The following is a 20,918-nucleotide window of genomic DNA, read 5'->3' as shown; positions in this document are numbered from 1 at the left end:
ACTGAGGTTGGAAATCCGCGACCTCGGGATTGAAAGTCACACGCTATTACCGCTAGGCCACTAGCGCTTCTAAACCAGCTTCTACATCAAAACAAATTGTTATGTCTGAATTCGGTTCCCGATCTGAGATATCCCTTTCATCGATCATATCAAAATCTTTATAAGCAACAGGAAAACTGTTTTTAGAACACGTGTAAGGGATTTTGTGGGTTTGCGGCGAATAACATGAAAATGTCAAGGATTTAATCTTAGAACGGGATTTAAGAGAAGTTTCTTCGCAAAGTTAATTATTGGAAGCATTTAGATCAGTTGACTTTGTCATTTAAGGAAAGGCATAACTTTTTTTTAAATATCGCCACAGTTTGCTAAAGATGTCTGAATGGAACTAACACTAATTTCACGATTTTTACACCGTTACAACATAGATTAAATATAATAAGATCATACCATCCCATACATTAAAATGCGACCGCCTAAGAACGCGCATATATATTACACCACACGTAGATGGCGCCACAAATAAAAAATGAAAAAAGAGTGGAACGGTCAGTTGGAAGTGGAATAACTAGGTGAACTTTTCTCGACCAAATCGGGGAAATAGTTATTGCAAAAAGGGCAGGTCAGAAGAACTCGAAGCCGACGAGCGTGTATGAGAAACGTTATGAAAGTGTGTGAAGCGAAAGAAGTTTGTCAGGATCGTAGCAAATGGAAATCCGTGATCTCTGTCTACTCTGCGAAACAGGCGTGATTGTATGTATGTATATTCTAAGGATAGCACTCATAATGTAGCTAAACGTTAAAAATACCGTATAAATGCACGTAGCTCAGACTCGGACGCAATCACGGCCCTCAATTAGCCTTAACCTACTCTTAGTAAAAGCCTTCTATCTCGTATTTGCCCTTTCTTTTTCTGCGCTTTTTCTAATCGCTGAGAGTGAATCGAAACTACGGTTTACATTTGAATTTCAGTGGGCTAAATTCTTTTATAGGAATTGTACACAAGACTATTTGTTAACGTTAAAAGTACATAAATATTAAACTAATACAAATAAAAATACACTATGAACGAATAAATTAAACTATTACTAAACTAAATCTACCTATAAAAATAAAACCCTATAAATAAAAAATAGAACCTACGTCAAAGCAAGCCGGTACAGTGCCCAGAAGGCTGGCGGCATTGCCGCGCTGAACAGCAATGCCGATGCGCTGGGCAAGATATGCTCCAGCCTTCCGGTCACCCGACGCGGGTGTGTAATGATTGGTATAACTTTTTTTGATATAGTAACATTTTATATAACAACATTTGGTATATATTTAAAGGATATAATCACTCATTTGACATAATTAACATTTGGTATAACCACAAAATATCTACTTTTATTTTGTATAATCATTATTTCGTATAACACTTATTTATAATAACCGTTATATGGTATAACTATCTATTGATATACGACTAGTATAATATAATGAGCAAACAGTATAAAACATTTCATGAATTAATTTTAATCTTTTTTAAAGGGATCACAGTCCTAACCTAACCTAACCTACTTTTCTGATAGCAGTACATAATAATTATGTTTAAGGGTTACAGTTCTAACCTAACCTAACCTATTTTTCTGGTAGCAGCGCGTTGTGTGTAGGGGTCACAGTTCTAACCTAATCTACTTTTCTGGTAAATGATGGATCTAATTCATTGTACCTACATTTTTTTTAAATTGTAACTGTGCTTTAGAAAGAATTTGTGTTATACAATTTATTTAGTATCGGAAATAAGCATTATACTCAAAGTATGTTATAATAAATGTTATTCGATATAATGATCATTATATTAAATAAGAATTATACAATTTGTAAGTATATTTTGTGTTGTTATATGATTCAATAATTATAGCAAATGATCGTTATAACGACTAAAAATATATCAAAAAAAGTTATATCGATCGATACGCACCCACCCGACGCGTCTATTTGCTAACTTACATAAATGTTACAGAAGGAAAACGTGACACGTGAGATACAGTGACTAGCAATAAAGATTAAGCAGGATTCGAACCGGCGTCCTCCGTTTACCGAACAGATGCCTGAACCGCTCGGCCATCGGGTCATGGTGGCAACGGTTGAAAATTCGAAGTAGGTATATGACAATTTCCGAAGGCTCTCTTGTCAATATTAATCAGTTAACTGTAATAAAACCACATACTTACTTGCTGGCAAATAACTTTATCTTCAAGAGTTTTAAATGATTCACGGTTAGTTTTATTAGACTTATAGTGACACGGTGAGGGACAGACCAACGAGTGTGAACGCGACCAGTTGTAACGCTGAATGTGAACGCAGCCGACGCGCGCGAATGAGAGGATCGCGCGGTGTCCACGCAATTTTGACATCCACCGACCGTCTTCAGTTTCCCGTGATCATGATGCATGCAACTGCATCGAAATATCGGGACCTCAATAATAATCAAAAAGGTAATCACGGTCTATATCCCGGTAAATATAAGTCTAATTTTATCTTTACACATAAAACTAGGGAACAAATCAAATTATTTTATTTAATATTTTTTGATTTGTTCTTTGCTATATATAAATTACTAGCTTTTACCCGCGGCTTCGCCCGCGTAATAAAAGTATTCTTATTGAAACGTTTACAAAAAATAAGATTTTCATTTGGATCCGTAGGTTTCTTTGTAGGTACATCTGTCCGCGATTATTTCGATTAAGGTAAAGCGGGCAATTCTCGACTGGGGGCCATTGTTACTGATCTATTTGCTGTACGGTCAGCCAAGAAAGTGGTTTACCACTTTTCGACTCTATTGATCGAAAAGTGGTAAGTAAACCACTTTTTTGGCTGACTGTACCTTATACATATTACTATTGTTTTAAAAGAAATTCTTGCAATGACTGTAGAATTGTTACACAGCGACCACAGCGTAGGTAGTAGGTACGAATATTTATGTATTTTGCCTATACACCGTGTTTCCGGTAACACTCAAAACCTCAGACACCCCAACTGATTTTTATTTTTTTAAACTCATTTAGAGTATTCATCTTTTAATCTGATGGTTACTTTTTTTTTAATTGAATTTTTAATTTTTTGTACAGCTCTACTTGACTTTTAGCTCTACAATCAATAAAATAATTGCTAACTTCCACCATAAACCACAAAACTATTTATTTGTGTACGTTACTGCAACGACATAAGGTTTACCAATAGACAGCTAAGATGTCACTGTAAAACACTTTAAAGCTTTGTCACAGTAAACTTCAAATTGGACAGGTAATCGCAGTAAGCAAATTTAAAGCCAATGTTTAAAATGACAAGGTTGTAATTAGGTACGAGTTCAATTTGTTATGACTTATGATAAACATTAAGATTAAACAGACAAACAACGTCAAACTCGTAGCGAAAAAATAATCGTCCAAGTAACCAGCCAGTATTAATACCCCTAAATACTGAAAAAGGTAAACAACCTCTAGCAATGCGATATACACAATGTTGTCTTACGAGTACAATAGAATAGGCACGTAAAAAATAACTAATAATACAAATTTAAATAAAAATATTACCCCCATCAAGATATAGCTCAATCGATTCTACTCTCGATTCTGAACAAACTGTTTTCAGGTTTTTAGTGTTAAGTGAAACACGGTGTATAAATATTTATACTGGGGAAAATTTATACAACCCACATAGCCAGTATCTCGACGCTATGGTCGGTAGGGTAAAAAGTACTTCCTTGCATTATCGCTTACAATTTTTTCCAGTTTGCTTATACTTATTGAAAACGTAAACATATAAAAGGCAAGCAAACAACGATCTTCTTACAGCACATTGAATGTAATAGTTATTACGGATGCAGGATACTCGCCGATCCCTATCCCTATCCCTATCCCTATCCCTATCCCTATCCCTATCCCTATCCCTATCCCTATCCCTATCCCTATCCCTATCCCTATCCCTATCCCTATCCCTATCCCTATCCCTATCCCTATCCCTATCCCTATCCCTATCCCTATCCCTATCCCTATCCCTATCCCTATCCCTATCCCTATCCCTATCCCTATCCCTATCCCTATCCCTATCCCTATCCCTATCCCTATCCCTATCCCTATCCCTATCCCTATCCCTATCCCTATCTCTATCCCTATCCCTATCCCTATCCCTATCCCTATCCCTATCCCTATCCCTATCCCTTCCCAATCCCTATCCCTATCCCTATCCCTTCCCTGCGCGTCCCTGTCCCTGCCCCTGTCAAATTATCATGCTAGGAGGTGAACTTTGAAAAATCCTTTCTTAGTGCTCCTCTAAGGAACTTCCGTGTTAATTTGAAATCTCTTGAACCAGAAGTAGAGATAAAAACTAAACCTATACTTATGGCTATTTTGGATATTTTAACCCCATTGTACAACAACAGGGGAGAAAATTTCTTTTCCACCTCATTAGATTTTAAAATCGTTGTATTTATCGTGGTCAGCGACCCGATAAAGCATAAAAACGATACCCATATTGTGTTTTTCACTTTACCCCCTTTGCACCCCTTTAGGGGTCAAATTTTCAAAAAACCTGAAACATGTATTTAGTCATATGTCTTTAGGAATCCTCCTGTGAAGTTTCGAATAAAATAGTCAAACTAATCTTGTTTCTCATTTCTCATTTCACCGTTTTAAGAGGAGAATTTTAAAAAATCCTGTAATGCTCCTCTACACTATATAAGGAACATATGTGCCAAATTTGAAATCTCTAAGACCAGCGGTTTCGGCTGTGCGTTGATATGTCAGTCAGTCAGTTTCTTCTTTTATATATTTTTTTGATATTTAAACCCCATTGCATCACAACAGGGGAGAAGGTATTTCACTTCTGCCTCGTTAGATTTTAAAAACGTTGTATTTATCGTGATCAGCGACCCAATAAACCGTAAAAACGATACCCATATTAGTTTTTTGACTTTATCACCCCCTTTTCACCCTTTTAGGGGTTAAATTTTCAAAAAATCTGAAACACGTCTTTAGTCATATGTTTTTAGGATCCCTCCTGTGAAGTTTCGAATAAAACAGTGAATCTAACATTGTTACCCCATACAAACTTTGAACCCCCATTTGACCCCCTTAGGAGGCGAATTTTGAAAAATCCTTTCTTAGTGCTCCTCTACACTATATGAGGAACCTACGTGCCAAATTTGACATCTCTAGGACCAGCGGTTTCGGCTGTACGTTGATATGTCAGTCAGTCAGTCAATATCTTCTTTTATATATTTTTTTGATATTTAAACCCCATTGCAACAGGGGAGAAGGTGATGGTTTTGTGAGCTGTTGAACTCCTATTAAGTAGGTAAATAATATTAATAAAAAGAAGTCTTGCAAACACTAGTATGGTTTTATTTCGTTAGACATTAGGTGACAGAACAGATCTATGACATGTAAAAATATCATAAAAAAGGTAGAAAAAGTATAAAGGTAGAAAGTATATAATACGTAAAGAGGCCGTCATCAACACTCCCCACCCTAGTGCGCAGACTAGCACTAATCAACTAATGGTACAGGAGCCACGCGCGCCACCGACCGGCGCAGTACACCAGTAGCGGTGCTGACATCGACTACTCTGATGCGACCATCTTTTCTAGACAGGACACTCTTTATGAGGCCCCGTGGCCAAACGTTTCGAGGGGAATCAGGGTCAACGACGAGCACAAGGTCACCGACACTCAGTGACTTCTGCTCCTGTTGCCACTTCTTTCTCGGTATTAAAAGTGGGAGGAACTCCTTCATCCAGCGTTTCCAGTACATGTCGGCCAATCGCTGCGCTATTCGCCATTGCTTTCTTAAAGCTAAGTCCGAATCGTCAAATACGCCATGAACTGGCAATCTGGATGAAGAACCAATAAGGAAATGGTTGGGCGTTAGTGATTCAGATGATCCCGGTTCTACCGACACGTGTGTCAATGGTCGACCGTTGACTATCCCTTCCACTTCCGCTAGCAGGGTGTTCAGAGTCTCGTCTCGAGGCGCTCGTTCTTTTAAAATGACACGAAGAGATCGCTTTACGGTACGAATCAAGCGTTCCCACGCCCACCCCAATGGGGACTGGCGGGGGGGATAAAGGTCCAACGAATTTGATTGTTAAGAGCAGCGGCCCTTAGATACTCTTTGTCAAGCTCATGGATGGATCTTCGCAGTTCGACGTCTGCTCCGCGTAGGTTCGTGCCGTTATCGGAATAAATGTGCGACGGCCATCCACGTCGAGACGCCATACGTTGAAGTGCCATAATCAGTGAGTCCGTAGTAAGTGTGTGGACAACTTCTATGTGGACCGCACGAACAGTTAGACAGGTAAATAAAACGCCGTAGTGTTTTTCTCGACGTCTGCCTACGGTGACTTCCATAGGCCCAAACAGGTCGATCCCGCAAAAGGTGAAAGCACGTTGATGATGCGCCATGCGCGCTTGAGGTAAGTCACCCATCCGAGGCACCTGAGGGGTAGCCTTTCTTAACCTGCAGAGCATACAACGAGACGCAACATTTTTCACGGTAGGTCGAAGCTGGATTATCCAATATTCTTGTTTTAGATCATTCACTACCGCTTCTTGGTGTCCGTGTGCAGCCTTCATATGGTAGTGCTTGACCAAGAGCCGAGTAGTAGGATGTCGCCCGTCAAGAATAATGGGTCTTTTAGCTTCCAGGGATACGTCGCAAACAGCATCTATGCGGCCGCTTACGCGTAAGACATTGTTCTCGTCCAAGTAGGGAGATAGATTTCTCAGTCGACTATCGCGTGACAACTCTTTTTCCACCCTGACTGCTTGTATTTCACTAGCGAAGGAATCCTCTTGAGCCTGCCGCAAGATTAGTTGTTTTGCCTTCTGCATCAGGGCGTAGTCATCAAGGGCAATTCCTCTGCATTTGTGAATAAACTTTAGAACACAAGCAGTAGTTCTCAGAAATCGCAGAAACGAGGGGAAGCGCTCAGGGTCAGGAACCGGGAAACATGTACGTGAGTTTTGTACTATGGTCATACAAGCTTGAGCAGTGACTTCATTTTCAGGTTCCAGGACATTCGCTGGCCAGAAAGTCTCATCGCTGTACAAAAACTCAGGTCCCTTGAACCACTCGTTGAGAAAAGACTGATAATTGAACGTTTCTCTTGTGGCAATGTCTGCCACGTTCAGTCCTGTGGGTACATATCTCCACTCAGAGGGTTTTGACAGTTCGTCGATCTCGCCAAGTCTGTTAGCTTCAAATGTTTTGTATCGACGAGTGTTGTTGCCTATCCAGTGTAGCACGGTACTTGAATCACACCAGAAGTGCCGCCGAGTGATGTTCAAACGATGTGCTTTCGCTAGTGAGTCAGCGAGTCGAGCTGCTAACAACGCAGCTTGGAGTTCCAATCGTGGCACAGTTTGAGGTTTCACCGACGAAACGCGGCTTTTGCTGGCAACAAACGAGACAAATATTTGGTCGTTACTCTTCCAACGCCAGTACGCGACAGCTGACATAGCTTTAAGTGAGGCATCACTAAATACATGTAGCTCTAAGTCGTTGTAGCTTTGCTGGGTCGCGGCATGAAGAGAAGAGCCTGGTAGAGTTGCTGTCAACTCTTCTCGCATCTTGCACCTGACAGCGCACGACTGGTACCATCTTGGCAGACGAATTTCTCCAATAAGTTTCAGTAGTTCCAACCAACTGCACCATTTTTTATATAATTCGTCTGGAATAACACCGTCCCAGTCGATATGGAGACGCCAGGTGTCCTGCAGCATAACTTTACCCTGTGTAGTGAAAGGTGACAAAAACCCGAAAATGTCAAAGATTGACATAATGACACGTAGCATAACCCTCTTGGTAGGTCTTTGTTCGCCTTTGATGACGCTATCAGGAATGCGCTTGAATGACACATCGAACCCTAGTTCATCCTTAGCAGGGTACCATATCAGACCAAGAGTCCGCTCACCATCGTCATGTTCGTCCTGTCCTAACTTCACAGCTGTATCACCTAAAATATCCTTAGGTATAGTGTCGAGCACGGCTGCGCTATTACACATCCAGTTGCGGATTTCGAAACCTCCGGCGCTGTGAATATCTCGAATATTCTTTACCATCTCGATGGCGGAAGCTTCGTCCGGCAGACTATCGATATAGTCATCCATGTAGTGCTGGCAGTGTATAGCAGCGACGGCAGCTGGAAGCGAAGACTCGAACCTGCTAGCGTTCTTGTTCTTTATGTACTGCGCAATGAATGGAGAGCAGTTCGCGCCGAAAATCAGCGACGTCATCGCGTATGTCTTCACTGGACCTGTGGGGTTCCTACCTCTCCACAGGAATCTGAGGGCGTTTTGATCTACAGGATTGATTTTTATTCTCAAAAACATATCTTTTATGTCACCGGTTACTGCTACCCTATCCTCTCGAAAACGAACCATAATGCCGAACAAGGAAGCGAGTAAGTCCGGTCCCGTTAGAAGAAAATCATTGAGGGACTTTCCTTGACTTTTAGCTGCTGCGTCATAAACCAAACGCAGCTTTTTCTTGTTAGGATTATCGACTCCAAAATGTGGTAAATACCACGTATTGGGCGTGAGTGACGTGTCGGCCATTTCGCGAGCGAAATCGTTTTCAAACAAATGGTTGACACGTTCCTCGTACCTGAGTCCATAAGCTTTGTCAGCTCGCATCTTTTTTTCTACACCCTGTAACCGCTTAAAGGCGCTAGGGTAACTATCGGGCAAGCTGACGTGCGGATCCTTCCATGGTAGACCCACTGACCACCTGCCATTGATGAGCACTGCAGACTTGTCTAACATTTCCTGCGCTTTCACATCGTCAACATTCTCTCTAGGCTTACCTGCAACACCCAAAGAGTCGATCGCAAACGAGCGGCGTACCTCGTCGTGTAGCTCACGCAGGGCGTGCGCGACGGCGTCTTCCTCAGACACCACGCACAAGTGGAGCGTAGCGTGCGCCGAGTGCGCGGGGCGTGCAGCCCGCGGCGCGCGTGGCACGTGTACCGGCCCGTGTATACACCAACCTAAGGGGGTACGTGTTGCTGACGGCTCATCATCCTGCCCTAAACATAATTCTAAAGGCACAAGTAAATTATAATTGTCCTGACCTATTAACAACTCAGGCTTAGAAATCTTAGCATAAGGAAGCTGATTTTTCAATTTTTTCAAATGTTCATACTGGTCTCAATCTACTAATTTGACATTTTGTACAGGTATACCTAATTGATCAACGCTACGTACATTTAAATTATGCATACTACCATTAATACAAGAAATACGTAAATTAACAACAGTTGCTTCGCGTACGAGTTCGTCGTCCTTCCAGGCGCCGCACACGCGCATGGTCTCGTTGTGGCCGAAGAGGCCGACGCGCGCCGCCAGCTCCACGCTGAGTAATGAAACTGTAGACCCGTCGTCCAAAAATGCAGTCGTACTAAACACGCCGTTCGGCCCGTGAATGTTGACAGGAACTACTTTCAATAGTACATGCTTTTCAGTATCTATAGAGCATGTCGCAGCTTCAGTTACAGGCGATGACGTAGAACTCGATGTTGTAGGCTCTGTGACTATGTTTGACTCGGGCTGCGGCAAGGCGCTGACATTTACATCGACGGGGCGAGAAATTGAAGTATCGCCGTCTTTGCCGATATATTCGTAGTGCAGTAGACTGTGGTGTGCATCTCCGCAATTATCCTTGTCGCACATAGGGGCAGAACAAGTCTCACGATCGTGACGTTGCGATATGCATTTGTAGCAAAGTCCAAACTTCTTAACGTGGCGCCATCTGTCTTTACGTAAGGCGCGTTTAAACTTCTTGCAATCAGGCAACTCATGATATTGAGTGCGGCAAAATGAGCACTTATCGTTCTTCTCTGTGTTGTCACGTTGGTCAGTTTGCAACAGTATTGCTTGCGCTTTTGGTGCAACTTTCGTAATAGTATCGTGTTGCTTTTGTTTATTTTGCTCAGGGCGATAATTTTGTAGATTGACGTTAGCAGTCGTAGCGATCTTGACAGCTTCGGTGTTCAGAAAATCGGACATAATAGACAATCGTGACTTTCCTCCCTCCTTAATCAATGGGAAGCTGTAGTCAGACCACTTAGAGACAAGGACTGGTGGTATCTTTGAAATTAGCAGTGGTACAATACTGAGACCTTGTACATACTCCTCGCGCCCCACTGCCTTCACAGACTCGACAAAGTTTTGAACTTTGACAGAAAAATTGACAATGTCTTTCTGGTACTCTTGGGACATGGGCTGAAGCTTCTTAATGTCGTGAATAAGTCTGCTTATTATACATTCGGGGTCGCCGTGACGAAGTTCAAGTGTCGCCATGATGCGATCAGGCGAGGCGGCGGACATAAGCAGGGCTGACACGGTTTCTTTAGCTTGTCCATGTAAACACTTACGTAATCGCCATAAGTTTTCCTTCGGGGTAAATTTACATACTTCAGTAGACTCCTCAAACGCTTGTTTAAATTGTAACCATTCGAGCGGATCGCCGGAAAACTTGGGTAAATCTCGCGGCATACACATGCGGCTCAAAATGTTGTCGTGTGACTTATCTTTAGTGGAAGCGAGTGTCAAATTTTTAACTGCAGTTGCAAGCAATTTGATCGTACCGTTCGAGTCGGCGTCGGGAGCTGCCGGCTGGTCGCAGTCGCGCGGGTTATCAACATCCTCGGGGGCGCGCTGCAACGGATCAAGTTCTTGCGAGCTTCGCTCTATCCAGTCTTCGACATTTTGACGTGTGCTCTTGCTAGCGTTACTAATGTGGGAGCTGTGACGTGACGTTATACCACTCTGGTGTGAACTGTATTTCTCGGACTTTAGGTCGGCCAGATCAGCCTCATACTTCAGGTCTATCAACTCGTTAGCAATCTTGGCCTTTTCAATAGCGCGCTCATATTCCAACCTTTTCCTTAGGGCAGACGAAGACTTTGACAACATGCTGTGCGCTGGTAGCGGGTGCGGCACATCGATGTGCTGCGGTGTTTCCATATGGCTGCTACCGGCGACGAACGTCGTGTCCGCAGGTCGGATGGTCATGGAGTGCGGGGGCGAAGACTTAGATAGTCTAATGACATCTGTTTTTGCATCGCGCTCTGCGCGAGCAAGACTTCGTGTCTTAATAGGTGTTCGAATCATTTTGTAGCTCATAACTTACGTGCGCGGTTCAAAACATAACACTAGGACGGCTGCGATGGACCAATGATGGTTTTGTGAGCTGTTGAACTCCTATTAAGTAGGTAAATAATATTAATAAAAAGAAGTCTTGCAAACACTAGTATGGTTTTATTTCGTTAGACATTAGGTGACAGAACAGATCTATGACATGTAAAAATATCATAAAAAAGGTAGAAAAAGTATAAAGGTAGAAAGTATATAATACGTAAAGAGGCCGTCATCAACAGAAGGTATTTCACTTTCGCCTCGTTAGATTTTAAAAACGTTGTATTTATCGTGATCAGCGACCCGATAAACCATAAAAACGATACCCATATTGATTTTTTTACTTTATCACCCCCTTTTCATCCTTTTAGGGGGTAAATTTTAAAAAACCTGAAACACGTATTCAGTCATATGTCTTAAGGAATCTTCCTGTGAAGTTTCGAATAAAATAGTCAAACTAATCTTGTTTCCCCATACAAACTTTGAACCCCTATTTGACCCCCTTAGGAGGTGAATTTTGGAAAATTCTTTCTTAGTGCTCCTCTACACTATATAAGGAACCTACGTGCCAAATTTGAAATCTCTAGGACCAGCAGTTTCGGCTGTGCGTTGATATGTCAGTCAGTCAGTCAGTCAGCTTCTTCTTTTATATATTTAGATAGATATCATACACGAAAGAAAAATTCATTCATTACCACTAGACCACCCGCCCAAATAAATATTGGGGACACCTTACACAGACCAACTTAGCCCCAAACTAAGCAAAGCTTGTACTATGGGTGCTAAGCGACGATATACATACTTAAATATATAAATACATAGTTATATACATAGTAAACATACATGACTCAGGAACAAATATCTGTGCTCATCACACAAATAAATGCCCTTACCGGGATTTGAACCCAGGACCGCGGCTCGGCAGGCAAGGTCACTACCGTCTGAGCCAAATCGGTCGTTCAAACGTTATGTAGTTCCGTTTTTAATCCTGGCGGAACTGCAGTGAATATTACAGCCAGCTTGCAGCTGCAATATACTGTTACCTATTAGGAGCAGACCGTCATTTTATGCACGTCAGATTCGACACAGCTGAAACAGCAGACAACGGACTTCTAAAACATTTTTGTAGCCTAATATGTTTTTCGGTTACCGCGATAGTTACTCATGAAATAAACGTCGAACGTCAGGTCCGAATTGTATATTCATTACTTATACGCGATATAATCCGTTTGCATAGTTTTTAAAGCCTCTTACTTAACTTAGGTACTATGTTTTTGTAAAACAAAGGGATAATGTTCCTGAGTCATGGATGTTTCCTATGGCATAAATTATGGTTTAAATGTATAATATATCGTTGTCTGTGTGAGTACCAACAACATGCCTTCTTGTGATTACTGGGGGACTCAGCAAATCAGATCTGTGTAAGAATATATTCTATAATATGTACTACCACAAACCACATAACACACAAATATGTCACAAATAGGGCGTGGACGCGGCAGGCCCAGAAGAAGATGGAGGGATGACCTAGACACCTTCCTCACTAACTGGCCGGAAGAGGCACTAAACCGGGAGTCATAAACTAGAACATTCCTTTGCTAATCCGCGAATTGATAACGTGCAAGTCAATCAGTGCTAACCTGTTGTACTTACTTACTTGCGTATTTTTTACATGCAATTAATTTTCCCACCCTCCCACCGCAAAAATAAAAATAAATACGCAAGTAAGTACAACAGGTTAGCACTGATTGACTTGCACGTTATTAATTCGCGGATAAGCAAAGGAACGTTCTAGTTTATGATTAACATGGATTTCCGCAATGTAACGCCTGATTCCATCGATTAGGTACTAAACCGAGAGTCATGGAGGTTAAGGGGAGAAGCCTTTGCCCAGCAGTGGGACATCATTATAGGCTAGATAAAAAAAAATGTACTTCTTTACTTAATAAAAAAGTTTCAATATCTTCAGAAAAACGCAGTAGTTTTAATAAAATTCATTTTTTTTCCTCTTTACCTATGCAGAGTGTAACTAATACATCATTGTCATAAAATAAATTATGAAAGTGACACGTAATACCATTTTACGTGCCTTCAGTAGCCTATTTCAGGATTTCTAAAGAAATAAATTGGGTGGAATAAATAGCCTTAAACCTTTTTTATGGCATTTTTTGCGTGTATACGTAAAAATTACGCTGTTAAAATCACTTTTATATAAAAATATCTCTTTTGTAACACGGTGATGAGACTTTATGATAAAGGGTTCCGTTGCTCATCGTACAATAACAATGGATTTAGAACAGTATAATTATAATAAAGAGTACTATCGTACTGTACGCTCCCCGCTGAAAGTGCCGCCCACCCGCTCTCGGCTACCTCACGGTTACCGCCTGTCAAGAACGCGACCAGTCGACCCGTCTTATCTCACTCATACAAGCATGGTACGCGTTCACCTACACGAGCTTAGACTGTGTGCGTAGGAACGCGCCTCTTTCATATTTTGATCGCCATTGTCCGAGGTGTGCTGAAGGTTCAAAAGTATGACATCAAAGTCTGAATAAAAGTGACATTTTAATAATAAAACTATCGTGAGACACTGACATATTAAACATGTAAAATCGGGTAACTCACGTAAAATTATCGAAGGTAGCTCGACATGTTTCGCTCCGTAACGAGGAGCATTTTCATTGAGCACGCGCGATGCCGATGGTATCCCGACGCAGACTGCTCCTCGAAAATGCTCCTCGTTACGGAGCGAAACATGTTGAGCTACCTTCGACAATTTTACGCGAGTTACCCGATTTTACATGTTTAAAAGTGACATTTATTTAATAAGGAGGTTTCGTACCATCTAGTTGCCAACACCACCCTTCCATAGAAATAATGGTCCCCTGAAACTCATAAATTATAAATCAGAAAACAGCATATTTCTTATGTGATGTTATTTTTCGCAGCTACTTTATAAAAAATCCAATAAAGTTACAGGCGCGTTTATGGCGGAGAAAACAAGATGTTCGCAAGAAATTGCTTTTCGTCTAAAAAAAGGAACTTGCCTGTTGGTACTTATTATTAAATATTTATATCATTCACGGAATAAAGTATCACATAAAAACATGTATAGTAGCTATTACAGATATAGTTCGAAAGGTTTTGAAGTCTTTATTGGTTTTTTCGCATATATTTGATTCGTATAACAGTTCTTGGCAGAAGTCACGTTTGACGGAAACAGCTTACGCAGAATATGCTTTGGCATAAAACATTTCGCAGATTTTTATAATACCGAATCGTATGTTATCATAATGTTGATGAGCATACCTAATAGTTTTCTAGTCGAATAGTACTTTCGCAGATAATATTTGTGCATAATAATTAGGCGGAATAAACTTGCAATTTGCTTTTTTATAGCGAGTCGGACGTGTAAGGGATGCAAGATACCTAACACTCTTCCTCGCTTCGCTCGTCGTCGTACCTAACGGTGGTTCTGGGACAGTATTTCCGTTTTGATGGCGTGTCGTAATTCTGGTCTTATAATAGTATGCTACTATGCTATACGATTTTTACGGTACATAAAATTATGCGAAATCAAAGTCGACCAAAGTAATGTTCTGTAAAACAATATTTTGCCAAATGTATCGTATGCGTAGTAGTAATAATGCCAACTAAGTTTTATGTAAAATTGCCATTCGACCGAAAGTATTTCTGCTAAACATGTTACTAGAAGTGTGTTTCTAATAATATTCGTAGTAGAATACGTCTTATAATAGGTTTTCCGAATATTACGGTAGATGGCGCTAAGCCGAGGGAGGCGTTTTTGCGCCGCGCTAATAAAAATTATGTTTATTTTCATCTTTTGTTTTGTGAAAGTTTCTTTGAATATTATCTGTTTAGCAAACTTTCCCCAAAGTTTCACCAATACCCACGGTCAGCTACATAAATATCTATACACCTGTGTTCAAGTTTGAACCTTATTTCTTCCCCAATAATAAGTTTCGATATGTATAGATATTTATGTGACTGTGCCTACTAATCCCGAACAACAATATACTCAAGAATGTTTTCGCGTTTTGTTTTGACGTTCAGTTTCAATGAAGTGGAAAATTAATCAAGCAAAAGCATCGAATTAGCTGTGAGTGAGCATTAAAACCACTCGTGCATACATACAATATTTAGATGTATGGGCATTTTCAGAATTTGGGACCCAAGTGTAAGTCGTTAACAAAAATTAACTCGCTGTCAGTTTTGTGACGACAAATTAAGCATAAAATCTGTGTAAAAATTTTTTTTTTCACGTTCTGAATGTAGGTTATCACTTTTAAGATCTAAGATTATCAAGCTTATGTAATTAACACAAAAACAATATTTTTACTGAAATTTCATCCTTAATTATCGTCATAAAACTGACAGCGAGTTAATTTTTGTTAGTGCCTTGCGCTAATTTTGGGTCCCGAATTCTAAAAATTCCCATATATTTGATGTAAAGTAGGTATGAGAGAGTAAAGTAGATAATTTTATCTTGTAATGAATAAGTTAGGGTCACTTGCACCACCGAAAATGGAGTGTTAACTCGACGTTAACCCACCATTTTATATGAAATTTGACAGTTGATAGCCCATTAATCTTGAGTTAAGCGGGTGGTGTAAGTGGCCCTTATTGATTTTTTTTTCATATTAAACTGAGATTTATGACTTAAAAAAAAATAGTATGAGCTTTTCCTTATCTATCGCATAAATAGTTACAGATTTCCGATCTATAGTGTATTTCACTGATTTAAAGATAGATAGATAGATAGATAGATAAAAATCTTTATTCTTCTCATTATTACATGGCTCTAATGGCAAACAATTTTGAAATTTATGTATACATACATCGTTATTATTTAAAAGTAAAGTTAAGTAAATAGAACATGCAGAATTAAAGTTATATGTAATTGGTAACATGCATTAAACTAAACCCTAAACGTATACAAACAGACACTGTAAGGTATAAAAATAAGTTGAGCCATGTGATGGTGCGAAGAAGAGGCGCTGACTCAGCATCAAGCTGCGGAGACCCGCAGCGCTGGTATTCTGTCAGAACCGAAAGAGTAGTGACGCTAGGTGTGCTGCACAGAGTGAACCACAAGCCGACTTCATCTGCTCGATAGGTATAAGACTGGAGGTGTGGTATTTATTTAAGGAGATAGGGCAAAAATTGGATATGACTAGGCATTTATTTATCTTAAGTATTTATGTATATATTATCTAGGTTAGGTGTAGTTTTAGTGGTGCAGGCGGTTTACATTGTAAGTAAAAGGCTATATATAAAAAAGGTTTATATCAATAAAGTTTCAAGTTCAAGACCATAGTTTTTGTAGTGTAAAGATGTGCAATTTGAGTTTTTGTTTAAAATACGGTTTAGACTTAATTCTGCGTATTGGTGGTGGAATATTGTTCCAACACTTCGTCGCTTGGTACTTGAAACTTCCGCGAAAAGATTGAGTTTTGTGAGATGGGATGGCTAAGACTAAAGCACGATTCGCTCTGATTTCATGGGATGAAGAGCAGAAGGCTAACTTTCTGTGAAGGTACTTTGGGGTTTTTAAATTTATGACATCGAACATTAAACAAGAAAGTAGAAGATCGTAGCGAGATGAAATCTTTAAAATGTTTGCGTTATTTAGAAATGGTGTCACATGTGTACGTGGTGGAATTTTAAAAGCAAACCTAGCGCAGGCATTTTGCACTCTCTGAAGGAGACGTCGTGACCGTTCGAGAAGACATGGCCAGTAGGTAGTTAGACAGTAGTTTATTTTAGATAGAATGAGGGCCTCACAAAGTCTCATTCTCAGATCCACGCTAAGGAAGTCGCGGAAATTGTAGAGAACCTTCAATCGATAGAAACAATTACGGGCTAATTCGATAACGTGCTTTTCAAAACGTAGGTTACTATCGACAAGGAGCCCCAAATTACGCGCCTCGGTGACACATGCGACATTGACATTTTCAATTGCGATTTTAGGATTACACTCTGCAATTTTTTCAATTTGTTTATTTGATCCTAAAATCATAAATTTAGACTTAAGTGGGTTAAGAACCAAACAATTTTTGGTGGCCCATGCATTGACCCGTTCTAGATCCTTATTAATTTTTGATACCGCTTGAGATGTATCAGATGGTTTAAAAGACAAATGCATTTGGAGGTCATCAGCGTATAAATGAAATTTACAGTGTTTAATACACTGAGTGATATCCGCGCTATATAAAATAAAAAGAAGACGTTCACGTTTTAAACGTTCACGATTATTACACATCATTATAAAAAAATATATAATTATATAATTATTAGCCGAAAATAATATCGACAGTCGTTATATCAAATATCGTCAGTGTTGTATGTCGACAGAGTAACATCCCTAGTGCGCAAACAGTTCAAGTTGATAATCAAAACCAAGTGCGGGTAGTTCGAAAAACTCGCGCGGCTGTCAGAAGGTGTTGATGTTATTTCAAGCCAGTCTTCTCCGAGACCACGGGGACAACGCCGTCCTTGAAACGTTGGAGGTCAGTTTAATATGTAGTTATACGCGATTAAGTCCCGATTTTAAAAATAATGATGTATAGTGTATTTATTATCTATTGTATGTGTTAGCCTAGAATTATTCGTCATATTATATTATGTGTATTATATTATTACTAGCTTTTGGCCGCGGCTTTGCTCGCGTTAGAAAGAGACAAAAAGTAGCATATGTCACTCTCTACCCCTTCAACTATCTCCACTTAAAACATCACGTCAATTTGTGTCTCCATTTTGCCGTGAAAGACGGATAAACAAACAAACACACACACTTTCCCATTTATAATATTAGTATGGATGTGGCACTTCTTAAAAGGAAAAAAATGCTTATTTTCATAATCTGTATCATCTTGCTTAAAACATTTGTTTTAAATTGTAGGTAACTTCGTGGGGTTCTCCAATACAAATGATTTAATTATAAGACTGTTATGCCTCAAAAAAATTAAATTCTTATAAAATAAATGCAAGAACAAAATAGGTATGCAATAGGTAAATAAATACCATAATCATCATAATCATTTCAGCTATTAATCGCCCACTGCTGAGCATAGGCCTCCTTTCGTGTACGCCATTTATCTCGGTCCTGGGCTAATCTCATCCAGAAGTGCCCCGCAGTTTTTCGAATGTCGTCCACCCAACGAGCGAACGGGTGTCAGGCGCTTCTTACATCCGATAGCGGCCACCATTCGGTCAACATTTTGGTCCACCTGCCATCACTCTGCTCGGCAACATGCCCCGCCCAATCCCATTTGAGGTTGGAAATAATGTCAAATAAATATCACGTTTAAGTTAAAGATACTAAATCTGATTAAGGTATTAATATGCTCATTCGTCAATGTAGCGACATCCAGAACTGTTAATCTATATTAATTTCATCAGATAATGTCGTGACGGGGATGGAGCGGCCCCAAAACGATGGATTACCGGCCAACTATTCTGATTAATGACCTGACATGTCAACCTGAAACTTTGTATTCAATTTTGAAGTTTATGTAACCGACGGAGATGGCAGGGGGCGCCACAAGACTTCGTAAATTGTCATATACACCGTGTTTCCGGTATCACTCAAAACCTCAGACACCCCAACTGATTTTTATTTTTTTAAACGTATCTAGAACGTTCATTTTTTAATCTGATGATTATTATTTGTTTAAATTGAATTTTTAATTTTCTGTGCAGCTCTACTCGGCTTTTAACTCTACACTCAATAAAATAATTGCTAGCTACCATCATAAGCCTTCAAACTGTTTAATTGTGTACGTTACTGCAACGACACAAGGTTTACCAATAGACAGCTATGGCAATGTAAAGCACTTTAACCTGTCTCACAGTAAACTACAAATTGGACAGGTGACTCAATAAGCAAATTTAAACCTAAAATTCAAAATGACAAGGTTGTAATTAGGTACGAGTTCAGTTTGTTATGACTTATGATAAACTTTAAATTTAAACTGACGCACAACGTCTATTTCGTAGCAGAAAAAAAAATCGTCCAAGTAACCAGCCAGTATTAATACCCTTAAATACTGAAAAAGGTATACAACCTCTAACAATATAATATGCACAATGTTGTATTACGAATTTGTAGAATGGGCACGTAAACAATAACTAATAATACAAATTAAAACAAAAAATATTACCCCCATCAAGATATACCTCAATCGATTCTACTCTCGATTCTGAACAAACAGTTTTCAGGTTTTTAGTGTTAAGTGAAACACGGTGTATATCTCTACCTTTGACACCGTGACCAGATGGCCGATCGGTTTAGGCATCCGTCGCGTAAACGGAGGGCTTGGTATTTTTTTCTTTGTATATCGTTTATTTCAGCCTTTAGCAAACTTTAAGGGCGATCAATGTGTGCATGCGAGAGAGATGGCCCCATCTAACGAACTAGAGAACAAAACATTTTTTTGTTTCGTTTTTCACACAAATTAAGTAGTTTCAGAAGTGACATTGTCACAAACTTGAACGTCTTGTTTCCATCCAATCTAAGCTAAAGGTCCCCGGACACCATTAAACATGGGACCTTCAGGGAACCCATTCCGTTCCAATAGCTTTCCGATCAGAAGTCGAAAAGTTTTTTTCTAGGGCCTATTTTGTTTAGTTGGGCTTTTTTTGGTGTTATTATTTATATGGTGACCAGAAAAGGAGTGAAGTTAAGAGTGTCAGTTATTTTTCCTTTGGAAATACTTTTTAACTCCCGATGTAAAAACAACGATGTTATAAGTTTGAAGTGTCTCTGTCTGTCTATCTGTCTCTGTGTGTGTCTGTCTGTGGCATCGTTGCTTTTGAACGGATGAACCGATGTAGATTTCGTTTCCTTGTTTGAAAGCTGAATTAATTTGTAATATTTGTAGCCATGTTTGATTAAAATCGGTCCAGTAGTGGTTATTTACTACGAGTATAGTCATTGACAGTTTTGTTTTTATAATGATAAAATAGAAAGTGATTTGTTGTCCAAGTGTCCATGGTTTTGTTCGTGCATGGTAGGGATAAAATATTTTGGGCCAGTTGCATAAAATCATCTGTCACCGTTAAACCGTTTGTTAAATTTTGTTGTAAGGGAAGTTCCACAGATGTCATATATACCATAGATCAAGCAAACGTATCTACTTAGCGTGTCAAATGAACTCAGTGAAATCCACTGAGTTGTCCGTCTTTACTCGCAGCTTGCAGCTTTCGGGCGTCAATTTTTGTAAGTTTAAGTCAACCAAAACATAAAAAATGCCTCGTTTTATATTATTATGTATATTATTATGTATTACCAAATTATCAATACTGGGGTTCCAAAGTTTTAATCCTGTGTCGAGAGATGGCAGTCTATGCACTGTGATTACAAATTTTACTTTACTTACTTTGACTTTCTCTATATACTTACTCGAGTCTTTAGTGCAAGTGTATTCTTAATGCTGGAGTAAGTAATTTTATTTAAAGAAATTATTTTGTAGTCTATCATCTAAAGAAAGCTGAAGTTATCAATGATCTACGCGTATTTATATGCTTCCAATTTATCACTTATCCACGTGGATGTACATCTGTCACTCTCACACTGACATACTTGCCAAAGCGTGACGGATACTTTATCCACATAGATAAAGTGACAACATTGCAAGCATGATACGCCGGCTAAAGTGTGTTAACTCAGTATAATCAGGCCTACGTCACTCGCTCGCGGTCACGCGTTAAGTACCTACAC

At 39.6% G+C, this 20,918-nt stretch overlaps 2 protein-coding genes across 2 annotated transcripts in view; one reads left to right on the top strand and one right to left on the bottom strand.

Annotated features, from left to right (window-relative positions):
• LOC125230214 (5-hydroxytryptamine receptor) overlaps positions 1–20,918 on the top strand; it is a 296,357-nt gene that overhangs the window by 213,233 nt on the left and 62,206 nt on the right. The gene's annotated exons all lie outside the window — the stretch shown is intronic.
• Positions 5,526–11,149, bottom strand: LOC125230728. The gene is made up of 3 exons (XM_048135988.1): positions 9,280–11,149; positions 6,460–9,075; positions 5,526–6,016 (listed from the first exon to the last, which is right to left on the bottom strand). The coding sequence occupies exons 1-3, from the start codon at positions 11,147–11,149 to the stop codon at positions 5,526–5,528; spliced, it is 4,977 nt and encodes a 1,658-aa protein (XP_047991945.1).

This window comes from Leguminivora glycinivorella, chromosome 10 (assembly GCF_023078275.1).
Source record: "Leguminivora glycinivorella isolate SPB_JAAS2020 chromosome 10, LegGlyc_1.1, whole genome shotgun sequence".
Lineage (NCBI taxonomy): Eukaryota > Metazoa > Arthropoda > Insecta > Lepidoptera > Tortricidae > Leguminivora > Leguminivora glycinivorella.
The sequence above is the reverse complement of the archived record's forward strand: the minus strand, read 5'-3'. Positions and strand labels throughout refer to the sequence as shown.

Excerpts from the sequence above, each read along its gene's own strand:
- LOC125230728 (XM_048135988.1), bottom strand. The coding sequence starts at position 11,149 with ATGATTCGAACACCTATTAAGACACGAAGTCTTGCTCGCGCAGAGCGC. Across the intron at positions 9,076-9,279 it reads AGCAACTGTTGTTAATTTAC|AATTATGTTTAGGGCAGGAT; the intron begins GTATTTCTTGTA and ends TTGTGCCTTTAG. Across the intron at positions 6,017-6,459 it reads CCCTCAGGTGCCTCGGATGG|AACGAGCGCCTCGAGACGAG; the intron begins GTGACTTACCTC and ends TCATTTTAAAAG.